Source organism: Misgurnus anguillicaudatus, unplaced genomic scaffold, assembly GCF_027580225.2.
Source record: "Misgurnus anguillicaudatus unplaced genomic scaffold, ASM2758022v2 HiC_scaffold_31, whole genome shotgun sequence".
In the NCBI taxonomy this organism is placed as follows: domain Eukaryota; kingdom Metazoa; phylum Chordata; class Actinopteri; order Cypriniformes; family Cobitidae; genus Misgurnus; species Misgurnus anguillicaudatus.
This window is the reverse complement of record NW_027395281.1, coordinates 5265268-5286629: the sequence shown is the minus strand read 5'-3', so window position 1 is coordinate 5286629 and position 21362 is coordinate 5265268. Positions and strand designations below refer to the sequence as shown.

The 21362-nt window shown below is 40.2% G+C and overlaps 4 protein-coding genes across 7 annotated transcripts; 1 reads left to right on the top strand and 3 right to left on the bottom strand.

The window, feature by feature from the left end:
• Window positions 1–749: 749 nt before the first annotated feature.
• Window positions 750–3187, bottom strand: LOC141363012 (transmembrane protein 263-like). Its single transcript, XM_073865447.1, has 3 exons — window positions 3038–3187; window positions 2443–2524; window positions 750–1161 (listed from the first exon to the last, which is right to left on the bottom strand). The coding sequence occupies exons 1-3, from the start codon at window positions 3044–3046 to the stop codon at window positions 875–877; spliced, it is 378 nt and encodes a 125-aa protein (XP_073721548.1). The 5' UTR covers window positions 3047–3187; the 3' UTR covers window positions 750–874.
• A 1927-nt stretch (window positions 3188–5114) lies between these two features.
• On the bottom strand, window positions 5115–9942 carry LOC129453271 (cryptochrome-1). 2 transcript variants are annotated; one of them, XM_055217441.2, is made up of 11 exons: window positions 8965–9942; window positions 8110–8535; window positions 7920–8036; window positions 7696–7846; window positions 7489–7629; window positions 7231–7401; window positions 7014–7154; window positions 6470–6621; window positions 6267–6364; window positions 6082–6192; window positions 5120–6010 (listed from the first exon to the last, which is right to left on the bottom strand). In XM_055217441.2, exons 2-11 carry the CDS (start codon window positions 8511–8513, stop codon window positions 5871–5873), a joined length of 1626 nt encoding a protein of 541 aa, XP_055073416.2. In that variant the 5' UTR covers window positions 8514–8535; window positions 8965–9942; the 3' UTR covers window positions 5120–5870. The 2 variants fall into 2 exon arrangements, with proteins under 2 accessions (XP_055073415.2, XP_055073416.2); XM_055217440.2 differs by having other exon boundaries at window positions 5115–6010; window positions 7489–7846.
• An 85-nt stretch (window positions 9943–10027) lies between these two features.
• On the top strand, window positions 10028–17124 carry LOC141349066 (DENN domain-containing protein 2D-like). 3 transcript variants are annotated; one of them, XM_073865423.1, is made up of 13 exons: window positions 10028–10193; window positions 10814–10892; window positions 11151–11323; window positions 11581–11693; window positions 12265–12334; window positions 12792–12869; window positions 13638–13778; window positions 13853–14001; window positions 14071–14242; window positions 14443–14493; window positions 15460–15541; window positions 15624–15863; window positions 16866–17124. In XM_073865423.1, the coding sequence occupies exons 1-13, from the start codon at window positions 10152–10154 to the stop codon at window positions 16949–16951; spliced, it is 1476 nt and encodes a 491-aa protein (XP_073721524.1). In that variant the 5' UTR covers window positions 10028–10151; the 3' UTR covers window positions 16952–17124. The 3 variants fall into 3 exon arrangements, with proteins under 3 accessions (XP_073721524.1, XP_073721526.1, XP_073721525.1); XM_073865424.1 differs by having other exon boundaries at window positions 10065–10193; window positions 10818–10892; XM_073865425.1 differs by lacking the exon at window positions 16866–17124 and having other exon boundaries at window positions 10033–10193; window positions 15607–15632.
• Window positions 16909–20651, bottom strand: LOC129453279 (DNA damage-regulated autophagy modulator protein 2). The gene is made up of 8 exons (XM_055217455.2): window positions 20424–20651; window positions 19785–19923; window positions 19643–19710; window positions 19412–19554; window positions 19149–19326; window positions 17893–17975; window positions 17721–17813; window positions 16909–17651 (listed from the first exon to the last, which is right to left on the bottom strand). Exons 2-8 carry the CDS (start codon window positions 19913–19915, stop codon window positions 17550–17552), a joined length of 798 nt encoding a protein of 265 aa, XP_055073430.2. The 5' UTR covers window positions 19916–19923; window positions 20424–20651; the 3' UTR covers window positions 16909–17549.
• Window positions 20652–21362: the final 711 nt, after the last annotated feature.

The following is a 21362-nucleotide window of genomic DNA, read 5'->3' as shown; positions in this document are numbered from 1 at the left end:
TATTTTCAAACCTGTCATGTAGCAAATAAATGCCTTTTAATATATTTCAAAATATACCAAAGGGCCAAAAAATATATTGATATAAAATAATTTTTTTTAAAAATTATTTCAGTACATTATTGTTTATATTTTGAAATGTATAGAAAGTTATATTTAAAGTTATATATATATGTGTGTGTGTTTAGTTTTATTAGGACTGATCTTAATAAAGATGTTTTACTTTTCTCTTGCAGCTACAGACAATGAGGTATTTTTGGCAAACCTAAATGGATGTGAAATTTAAATATGATATTAACCCTGTTATCAGACTTTTAATAGGCTTGTTCATCTCCTGACAGTACATAAACATCAGACCTGTCTGATATTCTACTATACACAAATCAATACATGCAGTTATTATTAAAAAAAAAAAGTGTTTACTGTCATATTATTGTTATTTAAGTGTCCCAGATTGTGTTCTAGTCAGGGTTCGAACACTAAAGAGAGACAGAACTGATGTACGGATGTGAGATGAGATGAATGAAACATATAGTGGAGCAAAACACAAAGTTTACCAGCAGCTGAATCTTTAATAAAATCTAATAAAGATCATCGTATAAAGGAGTTTATGACTGAAAATCCTCTTATAATTCAATTCATATATATATATTGGTATTTATAATACAAAATATGACAGGCAGTGATGTAAGATTGAGATGAAATGTGTTTACAGTCAGAGAGACAAAATAAAGGCATCACTGATCCACATCTCTTTAAAACATTGATCATTTAAGAAGAACCAACAGCATCAAATGTCATAACAAAATAACATGATGTACATTTGTTGAAATGTGTCAAACGAAAGTCCTCATGAATGACATCATCCTCCTCTTCCTCACTCTGATTTGTCTTTACTCTTTCCTGTAAATGGTACTTTACTGGCCACCGTTGACCCCACAGAGGACACGCCCCCTGCCACTGCAGAAACTCCGCCTTTCACCAGGCCGACGCCCACCGATGGGAGAGAGGTCACAGCTGATTTGGTGATTTCAAGACTTTTACCCCCTAGCCATGAGACTCCGCCCACCGTGGCTCCCATCACGCCCTTTGTGGCGTTAAAAAGGCCGCCGGTCACCCGCCAAATCATCCCGGGCGGAGCTGTAGGGTGCTCCTTACTGACATCTGAGGAAATTTCATGTTAAAAAGTCAATGCAAAGCGACATCATCAAGCAGGTTTAAAAAGACACAAGTGTATGTGTGTGTGTGTGTGTGTGTGTGTGTGTGTGTGTGTGTGTGTGTGTGTGTGTGTGTGTGTGTGTGTGTGTGTGTGTGTGTGCAGGTAATATGAATAAAGCTCTTGCATCATCAGATATTTTGTCAGAAAACAAGCAGGAATTCCCAGCAGACATGGGAAAGTCTCCAAGCAGAGGTTGAGTATTCCCAGGATAATATATCACATACTGGAATAGCAAACATCAGTTCATCTCAGAGGAGACTGAGGTGTGTCTGACAGGCGGATTACAAATATAACAACACTACAGACACATAAAGATATTTAGATATATACACAACTTACAAAAGAATAAATAGCAGCTGCTTTATATGTGTGTTACATTTGTTTGTGTGTTACATTTGTTTGTGTGTGTTACATTTGTTTGTGTGTGTTACATTTGTTTGTGTGTGTTACATTTGTTTGTGAGTATTACATTTGTTTTTGTGTGTTACATATGTTACGTGTGTGTTTCCTGTGCTACATAAGTTACATATGTGTGTGTTACGTGTTATGTGTTCCCTGCATGTGTGTGTGTTTTGTGTGTTAGTGTTTCCTGTGTGTGTTACATATGTTACGTGTGTGTTTTCTGTGTGATACATGCATGTCCTTACGTGCGCATGTGTGTGTCTCTGTTAGTGTTTCCTGTGTGCGTTACATATGTTACGTGTGTGTGTGTGTTTCCTGTGTGTTACATGTATGTGTGTGTGTGCTACGTGTGAGTGTATGTTACATGTGTGTGTTACATGTGGTACATTTATGTGTGTATTATGTGGGTGTTTATGTTACATGTGTGTGTCACGTGTATGTGTGTGTTACGTGTATGTGTTGTGTGTGTTAATGTTTCCTGTGTGTGTTACACATGTTACGTGTGTGTGTTTTCTGTGTGTTACATGCATGTCATTACGTGTGTGTGCGTGTGTGTTTCCTGTGTGTTACATGTATGTGTGTGTGTGCTACGTGTGTGCTACGTGTGTGTGTGTTATGTGAGTGTATGTTACATGTGTGGGATACATGCGGTACATGTATGTGTGTATTGTGTGTGTTCGTGTGTTATGTGTGTGTTCCCTGTGTGTGTGTGTGTACCTGCAGATGTCTCTTTGTGTGTGTGTTACATGTATGTGTGTATGTTATATGAGTACATGTTACATGTGTGTGTGTGTGTTATTTGTTTATTCCCTGTGTGTGTATACCTGCAGATGTCTCTTTTTGTGTGTGTTGTGTTTCTTCTTCTTCATATGTTGTGTTGCTCAGCTGAAACTCTGTATTTACACTCTGAGAAATAAAAAAAACAGTGAGAAAACTCAAATCTGATGATGTTTGATATATAAAGCTGAATTCTGTGCTTATATACAGCATCAAAACATTAACATTCACTTCAAATGAATAATCAACAATAAGTTACCCATCCATTATAAAGATCAATGATAAAATGACAAACATCAACACGACGGACTCTTAAAAAGCAGAAATATGAAACATAATCACATGTTAAACATCTGCGCAACACCAAACACACACTTTATTATAATAACAACAATAACACAAAAACATCAAAGACACTGTTTAAAGCTATAGACTGAAGTGCATTTATTTTTATATAATAGAAACTTTCACCATTTACGAATCAACTTGTTTATCTTTATTGTGTGTTAAAATATGCATGTTTATCTGCATTAAACACATCATTATTACTAAAGGAGAAAAAAAATATTTATAAGCATGAAGATGTTAGAAAGTTCTAAAAGAAAAACACAGAGAAAGAAAGAGATGCACGTGCGATCTCACCTTCACCATGATTGTGATCTCTGCTCTCGATATTTCACCGCATTCCACTCAGTAAAATCATCAGACGTGTCTCATACAGTCTCTCATGTGTTTCATATCTGATGTGTGTCTGATCAACAGTAGGCGTGTTCGACATTACAGACTGCGCAGTTAATCGGCATCGCAGTACCGCGAGAGCACAGGCGTTCAGTGTTCAGTTTCGAAACACTCTCGCGGCAATGTGACGTCATACGCTGCTCAGTCTGCGCAGCACCGCAACACTCCTGGCGTCTCTCTGCTCTGCCGACGTGGCGCTGGGATCCGGGATGCGAGTGTAGCTGAAAGCAGCCTCATGAATATTAAGCGCGTAACGGGATTAATTCCTCTCTGATTGGTTGCAGGATAGGCGGTGCGAATAATGAATGTATTAATATTTATGAGTAGAGCTTCTAGTAGGACTGTCATAATCGCTGTTCAAATCTTACATCACAAGTTTTAAACAACACGTGTCTGAAATATCGTTGCAGAAGTTAAAGCATGTATCAGTCTTTTTTAAATCATTATAGAGGTGCATGTTTACCATTAAAACCATTAAAAAACATGAAAGATGCATGTTACTCTATATTTATTTGCATAACAAAGTTGTTTTTTGTATTATTTTGTACAGCAAACACACATTCATAATCATAAACACGTGCACAAGAAAAATATTTGGTTTTTAACAATGATTTCGTTTTTTAATCCATTAAAATGTAAACAAATGTAATCAAACACATACAGGAGTCTGATCTGAGCGACCACAAGAGTCCGAGTTCATACAGGAGTCTGACCCGAGCGCCCACAAGAGTCCGAGTTCGTACAGGACACGGACCCGAGCGCACACACAAGAGTCCGAGTTCGTACAGGAGTCAGACCAGAGGGCACACAAAAGTCAGAGTTCATACAGGACTTGGACCCGAGGGCACACAAGAGTCCGAGTTCGTACAGGAGTCAGACCAGAGCACACACAAAAGTTCAAGTTCGTACAGGAGTCAGACCAGAGCGACCACAAGAGTCCGAGTTCATACAGGAGTCCGATCTGAGCAACCACAAGAGTCCGAGTTCGTACAGGACTTGGACAGAGTGCACACAAGAGTCCGAGTTCGTACAGGAGTCTGACCCAAGCGCACACAAAAGTTCAAGTTCATACAGGAGTCAGACCAGAGCGTCCACAAGAGTCCGAGTTCATACAAGACTTGGACAGAGTGCACACAAGAGTCCGAGTTCGTACAGGAGTCTGACCCAAGCGCACACAAAAATTCAAGTTCATACAGGAGTCAGACCAGAGCACACACAAAAGTTCAAGTTCGTACAGGAGTCAGACCAGAGCGCACACAAAAGTTAGAGTTCATACAGGAGTCTGATCTAAGTGACCACAAGAGTCCAAGTTCGTACAGGACTTGGACAGAGCGCACACAAAAGTCAAAGTTCATACAGGAGTCTGATCTGAGCGACCACAAAAGTCAAAGTTCATACAGGAGTCTAATCTGAGCGACCACAAGAGTCCAAGTTCGTACAGGACTTGGACAGAGCGCACACAAAAGTCAAAGTTCATACAGGAGTCTGATCTGAGCGACCACAAAAGTCAAAGTTCATACAGGAGTCTAATCTGAGCGACCACAAGAGTCCAAGTTCGTACAGGACTTGGACAGAGCGCACACAAAAGTCAAAGTTCATACAGGAGTCTGATCTGAGCGACCACAAAAGTCAAAGTTCATACAGGAGTCTGATCTGAGCGACCACAAAAGTCAAAGTTCATACAGGAGTCTGATCTGAGCGACCACAAGAGTCCGAGTTCGTACAGGACTTGGACAGAGTGCACACAAAAGTCAAAGTTCATACAGGAGTCTGATCTGAGCGACCACAAAAGTCAAAGTTCATACAGGAGTCTGATCTGAGCGACCACAAAAGTCAAAGTTCATACAGGAGTCTAATCTGAGCGACCACAAGAGTCCAAGTTCGTACAGGACTTGGACAGAGCGCACACAAAAGTCAAAGTTCATACAGGAGTCTGATCTGAGCGACCACAAAAGTCAAAGTTCATACAGGAGTCTAATCTGAGCGACCACAAGAGTCCAAGTTCGTACAGGACTTGGACAGAGCGCACACAAAAGTCAAAGTTCATACAGGAGTCTGATCTGAGCGACCACAAAAGTCAAAGTTCATACAGGAGTCTGATCTGAGCGACCACAAAAGTCAAAGTTCATACAGGAGTCTGATCTGAGCGACCACAAGAGTCCGAGTTCGTACAGGACTTGGACAGAGCGCACACAAAAGTCAAAGTTCATACAGGAGTCTGATCTGAGCGACCACAAAAGTCAAAGTTCATACAGGAGTCTGATCTGAGCGACCACAAAAGTCAAAGTTCATACAGGAGTCTGATCTGAGCGACCACAAGAGTCCGAGTTCGTACAGGACTTGGACAGAGTGCACACAAGAGTCCGAGTTCGTACAGGAGTCTGACCCAAGCACACACAAAAGTTCAAGTTCGTACAGGACTCAGACCAGAGCGCACACAAGAGTCCGAGTTCGTACAGGAGTCTGATCTGAGCGACCACAAGAGTCCGAGTTCGTACAGGACTCTGATCTGAATCTGTGTGTACGGCACAGCAGATAATAATGTTCAGATGCTCTTAGTGCATATAACTGTGTCTAGTAGCAAAACTATACAAATATAAAATCCTTCTACATTCATAAACTTAAATGACGTCATCTAAATTTGGACTAATATTAATATGTTGAAATATGTCACACTACGATCCTGAGGTCACATGATCTCTCCGTCGAGTTTGGACAGGCGCAGGGTTTCTGGACTTCATCTGCAGGGGCGAGACTGATGATCCACTTCGTTGTTTAAGCGCTTGAATGTGTCGTTTGACTCCGCCCCCTCTATAAGCTCTTCCTCCTCCTGTAGCTCACGCTTAAGCCCCGCCTCCATCGGGTCATCTGATACATCTGATCCAAGACAGATGATCAGAATGCATCAAATTTTTCTTTATGATTATGATGAAAATGTGTGTTTGTACCTCTTGTCAGCTGTGCTGTATTCTGCTGTTCGGCGTGAATCTGTCGCATCAGAGCCAAATTCTTCTGACTCACTTCTAGATGACAAACCATTGGATGAGGATAATCCTTACCTGCACACACACACACACCTCATTATTATAGATGTTACTGATGTAATGCTTAGGACAGTTGTGAGTGTTTGTACCAATAACGCATCCGGCGCTGAGCTGGACATCTTCTGGTGCTTTCCACGGCTCATAAATATACTGAGATGGAAAATTCTTCAGAACTGGAAGATATTTCCTACCGATCAAACACACAAACACTATTTTAATGGACAGAAATGTGTAATAAATGAGTAAAACTGATTAGGGTGGAGCTTGTGAGCTTATGTGGGCGTGGCCACACCTAAGATACTGTCCATCTGGATCGGTCCGGCGTCCAAAACGAACCGGGCAGAAGATCCTTGTGTACTTATGAAAGAAGGCGCTTGCAGATAACCACATCCAGTTCCCAGCGTTCACACTGTAATCTGCATCCAACAGTTGTTCTTCAAAGACCTACACACAGACACACACCTGGTAGGTCGCTGTGATTTTACCAAGTAAGATGTGATCCTGGATCAACATTTTTTGTTTATCCTGGATCAATGTTTTAATCAAAGATACCCCAACCTACCCTTAACTCAAACCCTAACCATTTTTAAACCCTCAAATTAGTGTGAAATAATAGTTGGAGGAGTATTTCTTAAAAGCCCCTAACCCAATCCTAAACCTAAACCTAACATATACACTAATCCTAATCCTGCAATCTGATTGGTTAATGAAAATGTTTATCCAGGACCAACAAAGGTGTTGATCCAGGATCACATCCTACTTGGTGAAATCACGTTCACCCACCTGATATACCTGTATACAAAACACATAAACACTTTCACAGTAACTGTACCCACCTTCATGCCCTCCTCCCAGCTGATCCACAGATCTCCACGGGTCAAGAAACAGGCCACGGCGTGACGCGCCAGGTGATGGATCCAACCCTCCTCACGCAGCTGTGTCATGATGGCGTCGATCCAGGGGAAACCCGTCTGAGCCTGATGAAGATGATCAACACTAAAGCTTCAGTCAATCCTACAGCTGAGTATAACTTCTTTCTGGATCGGCTCTTACGGTTCTCCACTTCTCCAGAGCCTCCGGGTCATGCTTCCAGTCAATCTGCAGGCAGATGGGATTTCCCTGCATCCGGATGAAGTTCGGAGTAGTTGATGCTACGGTGTAGAAGAACTCCCTCCAGAGGACCTGACCCTGCAGAGACACGGGCGGCAGCGAGTGATTCCTCGACTGCAGACAGAACATGAGACGTGTGTGTTATTTATGTGAACACTTGGGTTTGGATCAGAGCTGTGTGTGTGTTTGTGTTGAGATGACCTGTGCGTAGATGCTGGAGAGTCGATGGTAGAACGTGCGGACGGACAGACATCCCAGACTAATGTACGGACTGAGACCCGTGGTGCTGGGCAGAAGAGAGTTTGGAACCGTTCGTGGTTTGGAGAAATTGGCCACCCAACCCTGATGAAGACGATACGTCATGAATGTTGTCGAAATGATCAAAAATGTCAAACCCTGTGTGTGTACCTCACTCTGGAGGTGTTGTTGGAGTCGTTTAAGGGCGTGCGTCTCTCCACCGGGCCACAGGACCTCAGAGGGAACCTGCAGTCCTAAATCCTCCAGAGATGGAATCCCAAACTGCCTTTCATGATCCGGGTCAGGAGGAGTCGGACATCTCCTGCACGCACAAACGGGAATCAGTATAACAGATCAAATCTTAGATGTGAAATATAACACTGTCAGGTTCTTACAGAAAGTCCTCAGCAGTGATTTCTCGCACAGGTTTCTCCGGTTCGCCCAAAACAGACAAAACATGAAGGAATTTCTTATACGTGAGAGGAGGAGAGCCACCGTTAGCTTTAATGATCCTGAAAACAAGACATACATTAGTACACAGGCACATATTAGATTACATATAATCACAAACCGATGACATCACACCTCCTGACGTCATACAGCGTGTGCGACACACACGTGTGCATTTTTATTCCACGTTCCTGCGCCAGGGTTCGAATCTCCAGGTCCATGCGCGTGTAATGCGGTTCCACCTCGGTGTCGTAGCTGATCTGAGTCACGGCCCATCGGGTCACGAGTTCTCGCAGGACGGCGAGGGTGGAGCCACGGAGGACGTACAGCCTCGAACCCAGGGCGCGCAGACGTCTGTCCAGATCTTCCAGACTCTGCAGAATGAAGCGCCAACGTAACGCACCCAAATGATTCGCCTCCTCCATTTCCAGCACATAGACGGGGTAGAGGGCGGAGGACGACTCTAGCGCCGCCAGCAGGGTGGGGTTGTCATGCAGACGCAGACCCTTGCGAAACAGATGAATGGTGCGATGAGTCATGTTTTGCTGATATTCTGAGAACCTGAGAAGAATAACAATAAAACATGTTGATATTTATACTATGCTAATTCATATAATTTATGTAAAACTCCTCCTACTTTATGCAGCAGTCATGGGCATATAAATACAATATTTCCACATCTATCAAAAAATATGGTGTTATTATAATACGTGTCTACTACACATCACAATATCATGGTGAAAGCCCAAAACATATATAGCTATGTCAAAAAAAGCAAGGCATTAGCACAGTGCACGTGTACTAATGTACAGAAGAGCTGATCATCATTTTTAAAGAAGTACATAAACAATTACTAACGACATACCTAGTTATATATTAATATTTATAACCTACATGAGTTAAAATATACTATTTATAACCAATAACTAATAATTAATAATTAATGATTGACTTCAAATGTGGCGTTTATGACCAAACATTATCACTCACCTTCACGTTCCTTCAGATAACCTCTATAAAGACACGACTACAGACCAAAAATAAAATATAAGTGTTTAAACATAATAATGGGTCGTTTAACAGTAACTAGTTAATAATTAACAATCAATCACACGTTAACAACGTCGGACAAAACGCGTATACGTTTATACACAATAGTTTATCGTTAACCGGCCGCCCTCTTGCCCTATTGGACGAGAACATCCATATGTTCTGTCAATCCGTTTTCTGATTGGTCGACACGCACATACCAACATTTCTCAGTATATGATTGGACATGACGACTGTCAGTCAAATGTTACTGTCCGTGTTCCGAGTGTTTATGTTTTGAAATGAAGTTTAAAACTCAGAAATTGGCAAACGTTTTGATTGACTGAATGGATTGCAGATCATTTAATGCTGACGATGTGCACGGATAGCAGCGCGAGTTTTTTGCGTTTGTATCTGTGTAAATAGGTCAAAGGTGCCGAATGTGGGTCACCTCTAGTAGGCGCTCGTGGGCGCATGCGCACACAAACCTTTTCCGTAGACCTCATATAACCTGTGGATATTATTATCATAATTTTGTGATGACCGTTTGAAACTAACAAGAGCTAGTTTTGAAGTTATTAAATTCACGTTTAGAAATAAATATATTTCTACAACATAATTTTGGCTGACATGCTAATCGATGTGTTTAAACTGTGACCGCTAGATGGAGCTCAAACACACAACAATAAATCGATAAATCAATACACAGGACTACAAGAATTAACAGAAAACATGATCAATCATTCCTTGAAATATTGCATTTTTAACTAATCCTTTAGAATTATTCACCATAACCGTTTTTACTCTTAAAAGTAAAAAAACAATCGTTTGTTTTATTTTGTGTTTCTTTTGCCACACCCACCTTTCTTGTGCAAAATTTCCCCAACATAACTAAATTCTCAGCAAACTAGAACGAACACTAGGTCATGTAAGGAATTCGTTAGATATTTTGGGGTAAAGCCATTCATAATAAAAAACAGTGTTCATATCATCACAAAATACACGTGTGAATATAGGCGGGGATATAAGGTAAGACGTCACCGATATGGGCGTGTTTGCGACATGACTCCGCCCATTAGCCACAGACATATGTTTGTTCACGAGTTGCGATTTAGTGATAGTCTATGTGTGAGTGTTTATAGAGACAGATGAACACCGTGAAGAACAACAGACATCAGCTACACACAACAGTGAGTATTAAAATGCACAAGCTACACAAACTAACAATAATATACAACACATTGAAGAGATCAAACACATTGAAACACAAACTCTTCACCATGCTTTTATTATAAAGTCTTCACACTTCTGATGTATTGATTACCATTGGTAAAACCATGTTTACTGAAACAAAAAATGGTTAATTTGTGGTAACTGTGGTTGAACTATACTGATTGTGATATTTTTTGTGTAATATGTAGTAAAATGTGATAAAATGGTTATTATTACACTAAAACACTTTCACAGACATAACCTGATGTGTCTATATGTCAAGTGTCTAAAGTTAAAGTATTAAAGATGAATTAACCGTTTTCACACTTGTGGTAGATGTGAGATTGTGTTAGATGTGAGATTGTGATGTGAGATTGTGTTAGATGTGAGATGGTGTTTGTGTGTGTTATCTGAAAAATGAAACTCTTAGTCATTTCCTCCGAGTTTAAGGTGCTGTACTGCGTGCTTGACCTGTGTTATCTGGAAGTAATGTTGAAAATGAAAGACATTACTGGAATCCTGAGTGTTTCCCATCGTGTGTGTGTGTGTGTGTGTGTTTGTGTGTTAATGCTGTTGTGTGTTTCTATGTGTCTGTCAGACAGACGTTGATCATCACAGAACCATGAAGAGGATCAGCTCACTGTTCTCAACACTACAGGAGAAACTACACAAAGCTAGTAAGACACACACACACACACACACACACACACACACACACACACACACACACACACACACACACACACACACACACACACACACACACACACACACACACACACACACACACACAGTGGTTTATCAGTGTCTGAATGTTTATTGTGTGTTTCTGAGAATGAACTCATTGCATGTGTAGCTCTCAGGTGTGTGTTTGTGTGTGTGTTTGTGTTGTTGTTTATGTGGTGATGTTTAGCTTTCTAGTTAATGTTTTGTAGCTGAAACATCCATCGCATCATCCAAAGGCACAACATCCAAACATGCGGCGCCCTCAGGCTTTGATCGGAGTCACACGGGTCAGCTCTTCTTCGAGTATCTGCTGGTGGTCAGTCTGAAGAAGAAGAGAGGTGGTGAAGGTTATGAACCTCATATCACCTATCAGTTCCCAAAGGTTTGATTAAAACACACACACAAACACACACACACACACACACACACACACACACACACACACACACACACACACACACACACACACACACACACACACACACACACACACACACACACACACACACACACACACACACACACACACACACACACACACACACACACACACACACACACACACACACACACACACACACACACTGATATCACAGCAAATACTCACATGTGTGTGTGTGTGTGTGTGTTTGTGTGCAGTGTGAGGTGATGGGACGTCTACAGCGCGAGGAAGAGGAGCGATGCATGAAGGCCGTTCATCTCTTCTGCTTTCCTGAAGGCATCAACTGGGCTCCTCTGACACAATACCGCAGGTACACACACACACACACACACACATTTGGGTCTACTTTAACAAAATAATTTACGTATATAATATAGATGCTGTTAAATTACAATCATGGATTAGTGACACACATCAAATCTTCACACATTAAGCGCAACATGCATTTGGTTGGCATGTCTCTCCACACGCATGCACACTTTCCTCTTATTTTCACACCTCTGCACTTTTAGATTAGATGTTAAACATGCAACAGTTGCACATTGTTTGTGTGTTTTTTCACAGGAACATGTGATTCAGGTCTATGAATCTTTAATGATTGACTTTAGATGATGATGATGATGATTTCTTTAGTGTTTTATATGTTAGTTGTCTCTTAAGGGAAGTGTTGTAATGATGAAGTGTCTTAAGAGAGGAATGAGTGCTGTTGTAAAATAATGGAGTTGATTGTTAGTGTTGAACTCTTCCTCTTCATGTGTTGTGTTGTGTTGTGTTGTTTTTGTGATTATGTGTTGTGTTGTTTTTGTGATTATGTGTTGGGTTATAAAGAGCAGACACTGTGCTATTGTTACACTACTGAATGTTTTCTGTTTGATCCGCAGTGAAACTTTCTCATTCGTTCTGACTGAAGTGGACGGCAGTCGGAGAAACGGTTACTGCAGGAGATTACTGGTGATTATTGTTATAATAATGACACACTGATGAATAATAATGATGTTTATAATTAATTATTAATGATCTGAACACATTGATGAATAATAATGATGTTTATAATTAATTATTAATGATCTGAACACATTGATGAATAATAATGATGTTTATAATTAATTATTAATGATCTGAACACATTGATGAATAATTATGTTTATAATTATTATTAATGAACTGAACACATTGATGAATAATAATGATGTTTATAATTAATTATGATTATCTGAACACATTGATGAATAATAATGATGTTTACAATTAATTATTAATGATCTGAACACATTGATGAATAATAATGATGTTTATAATTAATTATGATTATCTGAACACATTGATGAATAATAATGATGTTTATAATTAATTATTAATGATCTGAACACATTAATGAATAATAATGATGTTTATAATTAATTAACAGCCGAATGGAGCAGGTGCTCGTATCCCTGAAGCGTACTGTATCATCAGTCATGTTGCCTGCTTCGGACTCTTCTCAAAGGTCATAAAGATTAACATCAATCATCAGTCTGTCTGTCTGTCTGTTTCTCTGTCCATCCATCCATCAGTCTCTCTGTCTGTCCATTTGTATGTCTCTCCTTCATATATCCATCAGTCTCTCTGCCCGTCCATCCGTCTGTCTGTCTCCCTGTCCATCCATTTATCCATTCATATATCAATCTCTATGCCTGTCCATTTGTCTGTCAGTCTCTCTCTCCATCCACCTTTCTATCCATTAGTGTCTCTGCCCGTCCGTCTGTCTCTCTGTCCATCCATTCATCTATCCATCCATCTGTCTCTCTGCCCGTCAATCTATCTGTCTGTCTGTCTCTCTCTGTCCATCCCTTCATCTATCAATCGTTCATCAGTCTCTCTGTCCGTCTGTCTCTCTGTCCATCCATTCATCTATCCATCCATCTGTCTCTCTGCCCGTCAATCTATCTGTCTGTCTGTCTCTCTCTGTCCATCCCTTCATCTATCAATCGTTCATCAGTCTCTCTGTCCGTCTGTCTTTCTGTCCATCCATTCATCTATCATCCATCAGTCTCTCTGCCCGTCCATCTGTCTGTCCATCTCTCCGTCCGTCCGTCCATCCATCCATCCATCTTTCTCTCTATCAATCCATTCTAAACCATGCCAGTCTTGGTAAATAAAGGCCATGGCTCATAATCTCAATTCTTGTGAAGTCATGTGACAGATGTAATCTACATTTATCCGTCTTCTACAGCTTCCAGAGTAAAATATCTTTCTGTTGTTGTTTATGTTGTAGATCTTTGATGAGGTGGAGAAGAGAAGACAGATCTCAAAGGCGATGATCTATCCGTTCATGCAGAGTCTGCGGGAGTCTCCTCTTCCAGCTCCTGGAAAGACAGTCAAGATCACCAGCTTCATTCCCGAGTATGGGACAGAGGTAAACCACACAACACATTACTCACATTACCAGTCTGATCTCATAACATCTGATTTAATCTGATCTGATCTCAGGTCATCAGTTTAACTCGACCGGCCGACTCTTGGCTAGAACACGTGGACTTTCAAACGCTCTTCAGCTGTCTAACGGATGAAGAGGTGCTGCTGGTTTTTGCCGCTGTTGTATTGGAACGACGAATCATCTTCATCTCAGAGGAGCTCAGGTGATCAGAGCAGCCAATCAGAAATCAGCATCAGTCATATAGTTTTACTTATGATGTGTATGTGTTCAGCACACTGTCACAGGTTCTTCACGCCGTGGCCGCTCTCTTGTATCCGTTCGTATGGCAGCACACGTTCATCTCCACTGTTCCTAAAGTTCTGATTGATGTGTGTTGTGCACCGACGCCGTATCTGCTGGGGGTTCAGAAGAACATGCTGGACCTCATCACAGATCACAGTGATGTCAGTGGATTTAACTTACGACACACATCAGTGTTTATAAACATCTGTCTACTGAAGCTCAATTGTTTTATTTACAATCAACAATCATTCTGGATTCCACCATTTTGTAAACAGTTGAAAAGCAGATACTTACTCCTTTTATTGAATAAATGGGAGAGAAAGAGAAATTATTGATTCTGTTTTGTGTTTGTATCTTACAGCTGCTGATTGTCGACCTGTCAACTAAAGCCAAAACAAAATTCGTAGCAAGAGTAAGTCTCACACACACACACACACACACACACACACACACACACACACACACACACACACACACACACACCTTTCTGGTCAATGTGCGCTAAGCTAAGTTGCTCTTGAATCATGACACACTGGAGCGGCCACGCGGTCACGGCACCCTGGAGCGGTCACGGCACACTGGAGCGGCCACGCGGTCACGGCACACTGGAGCGGCCACGCGGTCACGGCACACTGGAGCGGCCACACGGTCACGGCACACTGGAGCGGCCACACGGTCACGGCACCCTGGAGCGGTCACGGCACACTGGAGCGGCCACACGGTCACGGCACCCTGGAGCGGCCTAGCGGTCACGGCACCCTGGAGCGGCCTAGCGGTCACGGCACCCTGGAGCGGCCACGCGGTCACGGCACACTGGAGCGGCCACGCGGTCACGGCACACTGGAGCGGCCACGCGGTCACGGCACACTGGAGCGGCCACGCGGTCACGGCACACTGGAGCGGCCACGCGGTCACGGCACACTGGAGCGGCCATGCAGTGACAACATTTGCAGCTATATTTAGTTTTTTCGCCGTAGCACCAACTGAGCTTTCTAATGCCATTTTAAAAGTGATGCTTGAAATGCATCGTCCCCTGGCAACCGGTTGAGATCAAAATTGGGTTACAAATTGTATTGTGTGAATAGGATGCGTTTCACACAAGATCTGGCAACTGGACAACATTGGAATCATATTGATGTGATTACTCATATAATGGGGCAGAGTTGAACAAATTACGGGAGTTTCCTGGGAAAAATTACAAAACGGGAGGGGATGGGAGACAGATGTCAAATATGGGAAACTCCTGTGGAAAAACGGGAGTGTTGACCAGTATAACACACACATACTCAAACTCTCACTCCCTCACAAACTCTCACAAAAGCAGTACTTGTGTTTCTTTGTAACCTTCATTAGAATAAGTGTGTTTGTTTCGTCTCAGATAGGAGATGAGGAGTCTATCTTGCCAGCTAAACTCAAGGAGGAAGTCTTGCTTGCCCTCTCAGCACGCAAACACAACGCCTGTGAGTTACACAAAAACACACAGAAACAGGTCAGTTTCAAGGGAAACCATCTTAATTTCCTGTAGTTGTTTGTTAACGGCAGGCACAGATGAAGTAAACCGGCTTGTGTCAGAGGCGTTCCTCCAGGTCTTCCTCAAAACTGTCGGGCATTTCTCACAACACTTCAAGCGTTGCGGGAACGGCCGTCAGTTCCAGAAGAAATCTTTCCTGAAAGCCGTGGAGCCCAAAACTCACCTCAACTTTGTTAAACTCTTCATCCAGACGCAGATGTTTGATCTGTTCATACGACAGGAGGAGGAGACGATGAAGTCAAACCCTAACGGTACAAATACACACACACACGTTACATAGATCCTCTTTCCGAGAGAAATCCCAAAACATTTACAGGACGTGTTTACGTTCACACAAAAGCTTGTTTGCCAATTTAAGGGGTATTTTCTTGAACCAAAGTGCTTTGTGAATGAGGTTGTTATGAACAATGAAAGGTTGTGTAAGTGCAGCTTTAAGGAACTTGTGCTCATTGTGAAACTGAAAGGTTTCTGTCAAGAGCCACAATCTTCTGCTAGTCTTAGAAGACATCAATTTACTTTAACCTTTAAGAAAACTAACGCAGGAATCTTACAAGACTTGTTTTAAATGAGTCCGTCTCATATTTCACCCGTAGTTATGGTTGCAAAGGGAAGAAAAGTTTTCCGTAATTTCCGAAAACTTTCCATGGGGGATAATTTGGGAAAACTTAACAGGCAGTAATGTGAATCATTTGGAAATGTAAACTATATCATAATAAAATGTGTGAAGAATCTTGATACTCATCAAGACTGGATTTAATTGATCAAAAATCCATCAGTAATCATTTGTATATACATTTAAGTTCCCTGCTATAGGCATTTTTTCCCCATGCAATGTTTTGAGACCTAAATTCTCCCAGAATTGTGCAACCCTACTTGTAAATGAAAGTAAAAGAAACCAAAGCCTTATTTTAGAACCATAAGATGTTTTAAGAATTATAAAAATTTAACACTGACGGCAAAAAAAAAATCATTGTAATGTAAAAACTGATCAACTATTTATATTATATAAGCTATAAAACATAATTTGCAGTACTGAATATATTCTGATAAATGTAAACATATTAATGTAAATAAATTGTTTATTTATAACTGTTAATACAGTGATGCTGAAAAATAAATATTTATAAATAATGCAAATAATTGCATTGCAGTAATTAAACATTTTCATGCATTATTAGAAAAATATGCTTAATTTCTTGAAATATGAGACTGATATGAAGTGAATGATTGAATCATGTTGTGTTTCACTGCAGGATTTTTTCATAGTAAAGTGTTGGAGTATCAAGAGAGAAGAAAGCGAGAGAAGACAAAGACATTTCTTCGAGGTTTTGTTGTGTGACTGTGTTTCATGATGTGAATATATCTTGTGTTTATTGTTAGCTGATATCATCTGTTACACTCTTTGTTATATTAACACATACAGACATCATGTTATAAGCTGAAGGAATTTATTTTTATGTTGTTATTTGTTTTGTAATGAATGTTTATTTAATAAAATATACACTGAAGTCATTCAAAGAGATCTGTGATATTCATTATAATATTATAGATGATTTTTTTATTATGAAAATGAAATTAAATGCTTTAGAGCCATTAGGATGACTGTAACATGTATACAGATCTTTATATGAATAATATAAACACTTTAATAAAAATAACATCATCTGTATTACAGTAATGACCGGTCAATAATATAGGCTTTCATTTCTCCGTTAACTATAAACAATGTGTGTTTATCATCTACAAAAAGAAAAGTATTAACATTGTAATATAAAAGAAAGTAATGAATATTCAGAATTATAAGTATAAACTCTCATCCTGCTATATTAAACCGTCACAAACGCAACATGATAATGCTGTATATCCCACACGTGTGTTAGTGTGAAGTATCTGTAGAAACCCTGAACGTTGCTGCCATCTGCTGGATCTTCAGAGTCTCAGATGCTGCCGGCCAGCAGTGGTGACGTCTCTGTGGTCGCGCGGGGAGTTGGGTACAGATGATCACTGTGAAGCTTGGCCTCTGCTCTCAGATTGATCTTCTACAAACACACATAAAACACACATGAGATGAGATCATACTGTATGTGTGCATGTGTGTGATGTTTTACCTTAAAGTCTCTGATGTACGTGAGGAAGAAGCTGACGAAGGACAGAGCCAGAGACCATTCAGAGATGGTGCTGATGATGTGAGGTGTGTAACCCTGTAAAGAACACAGCCATGATTACACATCACCTAACACACAAAAATACACATTACTGACACATCACACACACACTTACAAGTTCTCCAGGGGTCCAGTGTAACTTCTTGTTGACTTCTACTCCAGCTAATATGCTGTACATGATAACAGATGACACAAACACTAACAGTGTCAAGGAGAATACACACATTGTACTGTAAAACAATGCCATACAGTATCTGTACCATGAACCAGCGCTATACCTTATCTGCACCGTACCATATCTGTATCGTAAAACAACGCGGTACCATATCTGCGCCTTGAAACAGCATCATACCATATCTGTGCCGTAAAACAGCGTTGTACCGTATCTGTACTATGAAACAATGCCTTACCGTATCTGTACCATGAAACAGCGCTGCACTGTATTTGTGACGTGAGACAGCGCCGTACCGTATATGCGGCGTGAAACAGCGCTGCACTGTATCTGTACCATGAAACAGCGTTTTACCGTATCTGTACTGTGAAACAGTGCCGTACCGTATCTGTACCGTAAAACAGCACCGTACCTGATCTGCGCCGTAAAACAGCATCGTACCGTGCCATGAAACAGCATTGTACCTGATCTGTACTGTGAAACAGTGCCGTACCGTATCTGCATCGTAAAACAGCGGAGCCATATCTGCGCAATGAAACAGCATCATACCGTATCTGTGCCGTGAAACAGTGTTATACCGTATTTGTACTATGAAACAGTGCCGTACCGTATCTGCGTCTTGAAACAGCGGCGTACCGTATCTGTACTGTGAAACAGCAACATACCAGATCTGCGACGCGAAACGGCGCCGCACCGTGCGGCGTGAAACAGCGTCGTACCATATCTGAGCCGTGAAACAGTGCTGTACCGTATCTGCGGCGTGAAACAGCATTATACCGTATTTGTGCCATGAAACAGCATCGTACCATATATGTACTGTGAAACAGCGTGTACTGTATCTGTACTGTGAAACAGCGACATACCAGATCTGCGACGTGAAACAATGCCGTACCATATCTGAGCCGTGAAACAGTGCCGTACCGTATCTGAGCCGTGAAGCAGCGCTGTACCGTATTTGCACCGTGAAACAGCGTCATACCCTATCTGTTCTGTGAAACAGTGGTGTACCATATCTGTGCCATGAAACAGCGCCATGCTGTATCTATACTATAAAACACTTCCATACAGTATCTGTACCGTAAAAAATCTCTATATGCAAGTGAATGAAATGAAATACAGTCGGTGTTACCAGCATCAAATCCCTGAATCCCCTTCTGCTGCATATACAATCTATAAGTTGTGATGATGATGAAGGATACTACTGATAATACTGGCTAAAGTCCAAATCCCCACACTCAGACGGGTCCAGAACATGGTTTTACTATGAAAGTGTGGCTGCATGTAGTAGGACAGTATTGTCTGGACAAAGATGTACAAAGCACCGACGCCAAACGTCAGCACTGCGCCCACCAGATGCATCACGAACAGTGTGGTTTTCTGCAAAGAGATAAGATGTTTACAGAACACCACCCTGAAGTCATTAATTCCAACACTAATATAAATATAACCGGTGTCTGTGTACCTGAAAGTTTGCGACTACACACATGCCAAAACAGCTACCACAACCCAGAACAAAACCCACTCCATTCAGACGATGCAGACGAGTTTCACTATTATCAATCAGGGCTTGAAGCTGCTTATATCGCACATACATCGTAGCGACACCTGCAGGACAACATACAGAACTACATCAGTTAGTTGAGAGATTATAGTGAGGTTATGGTATCAGTAGAAGGTTAAACTGGTTGATTACCTAAAAACGCAGAGACGTTCAGCATGATCCCAAACACGCATCTCTCTGGAGCAACGCTTCCTGTATCACTGTAACACAAAGATGAACATAAACACACATGCATTCAGACTCTTAACACAGGTCAAAGGTCAGAGGAGATCACCTGATGTAAGGTACCAGAGGATCCACATGTCGCAGTACAACAGCTGTGATGTAAGCAAAGATGAAGGTGGCAGAGGTCCACACCACCAACGCCACGGGTAAAGCACACAAACCTTCCTGAAACCACCACATATCTGTATCTGATCCCAGAACAGACAGATATTATATTAATATTATTAACTCTTGATGTACTGTACACACATTTCCTCTCTGACTGTTATGTGGTTTCACTTCTCATTGTGTGAGCACATGTCAAGCCCAACATAATACATACATATATGTGAAATGAATCTGAGAATTATAGAAAAAATATATAACAAGAAATGATGGTAGTGTTTTTATTTTTGCATGCATGCACTATATGGTGATACTATTGTATTGTATTGCATTGTGTAAATAGCCTACTCAGGATTCACACACATCTAGAACTTAAAAATGATTTTTTTTTTACATTTATTAGGATTAAAAATAATTTAATTAAAATATAATTCATATACATGTTGTTTATACAGTAAATAATCAAACAGAAATATATATTTACTATAAAAAGTAATTCTCAAGGTTAGTATATTAGTAATAATGATCTGTGTCTGTATAAATAATGTATAAGTGTGTAATAATAGTTTAATATCAGCTTTACCTGTCAGTCAATCATAGAGTTGATTTAGTGATATCTGTTAAACTACAGCGACACATCTTTAATCCTGACTGCTGTATGATTCTCTCCTTTAGAGTTTTCTTTTCTTCTTTAGTTGTTTTTAAATGTTTTAATCTGGTTTTAGTTCATTTTATCGCTGTTTATTTTCCGTTTGTCTCGCAACTCTTGCAGTTAGTTTATTTCCGGTGAGCATCACGAGACACTCGCGCGCTCCCGGATGTTGCACTGATCGCTGGGTTGCCAACGCGGTGAAATTCAACTCACTTTTACTTTAACTTTGCAAAACATTACAAATATAAATGCAGATTAAAACTTTACATTATCTTCCATTATATGCCCTACAACTGTTAACATATTTCTTATTTATTATAAGATCTTTTTATGCATTTTTTGCATGGGGAAAATTGCATTATATTAAAGAAAACTCAAATATAGTACAATATTTTACTTATTATTTATAAATTTAGCAGATAGTTTTATCCAAAGTGACATCCAATAAGAGAACATTTAATATTGTTTTTTTACCAACAATAAGTGTAACAAAAATAAAGTTTTGTTGGACCAATCCCATATGGCAAAAAATACATTTCTCTATATTTTAAATATATACAAAATACATTTTTGTAGAAAGTAATGCTCAATTAAATATATTTTTTTTATTTAGAAATATATGTAGCTTTAACCTTCATATATTATTATTTTATTTCTAATTTTACATTCCATATGTCAAAAAAAAAGTTTTGACAAAAATATTTTAAATGTATGCTAAATACAAGTTAATTTTATAAAGTATATTTTGAAGTTCAAAAATTGATTAATTTTAAGTTTTTCTTCCAAAGCGACATAAATATATTTCCTTGAATTGAAACATATGAAGGGCTAAATATATATTTTTAATGCTTTAAAATGTATTTAGTTTTA

What these genes read in the sequence shown, in the direction of transcription:
- LOC141363012 (XM_073865447.1), bottom strand. An exon ending in ACAAAAAGAGACATCTGCAG is followed by an intron (nt 1,162 to 2,442) that starts GTATACACACAC and finishes AAATTTCCTCAG; the next exon opens with ATGTCAGTAAGGAGCACCCT.
- LOC129453279 (XM_055217455.2), bottom strand. Translation starts at nt 19,915, where the DNA reads ATGTGGTGGTTTCAGGAAGGTTTGTGTGCTTTACCCGTGGCGTTGGTG. An exon ending in CCTCTGGTACCTTACATCAG is followed by an intron (nt 19,711 to 19,784) that starts GTGATCTCCTCT and finishes TTTGTGTTACAG; the next exon opens with TGATACAGGAAGCGTTGCTC. An exon ending in GTGTAGTCGCAAACTTTCAG is followed by an intron (nt 19,327 to 19,411) that starts GTACACAGACAC and finishes ATCTCTTTGCAG; the next exon opens with AAAACCACACTGTTCGTGAT.
- LOC129453271 (XM_055217440.2), bottom strand. Translation starts at nt 8,513, where the DNA reads ATGACTCATCGCACCATTCATCTGTTTCGCAAGGGTCTGCGTCTGCAT. An exon ending in GCTGGGAGGAGGGCATGAAG is followed by an intron (nt 6,622 to 7,013) that starts GTGGGTACAGTT and finishes GTCTGTGTGTAG; the next exon opens with GTCTTTGAAGAACAACTGTT. An exon ending in CAGCGCCGGATGCGTTATTG is followed by an intron (nt 6,193 to 6,266) that starts GTACAAACACTC and finishes GTGTGTGTGCAG; the next exon opens with GTAAGGATTATCCTCATCCA.
- LOC141349066 (XM_073865423.1), top strand. Translation starts at nt 10,152, where the DNA reads ATGAACACCGTGAAGAACAACAGACATCAGCTACACACAACA. An exon ending in TTCCCGAGTATGGGACAGAG is followed by an intron (nt 13,779 to 13,852) that starts GTAAACCACACA and finishes ATCTGATCTCAG; the next exon opens with GTCATCAGTTTAACTCGACC. An exon ending in TTCATCTCAGAGGAGCTCAG is followed by an intron (nt 14,002 to 14,070) that starts GTGATCAGAGCA and finishes GTATGTGTTCAG; the next exon opens with CACACTGTCACAGGTTCTTC.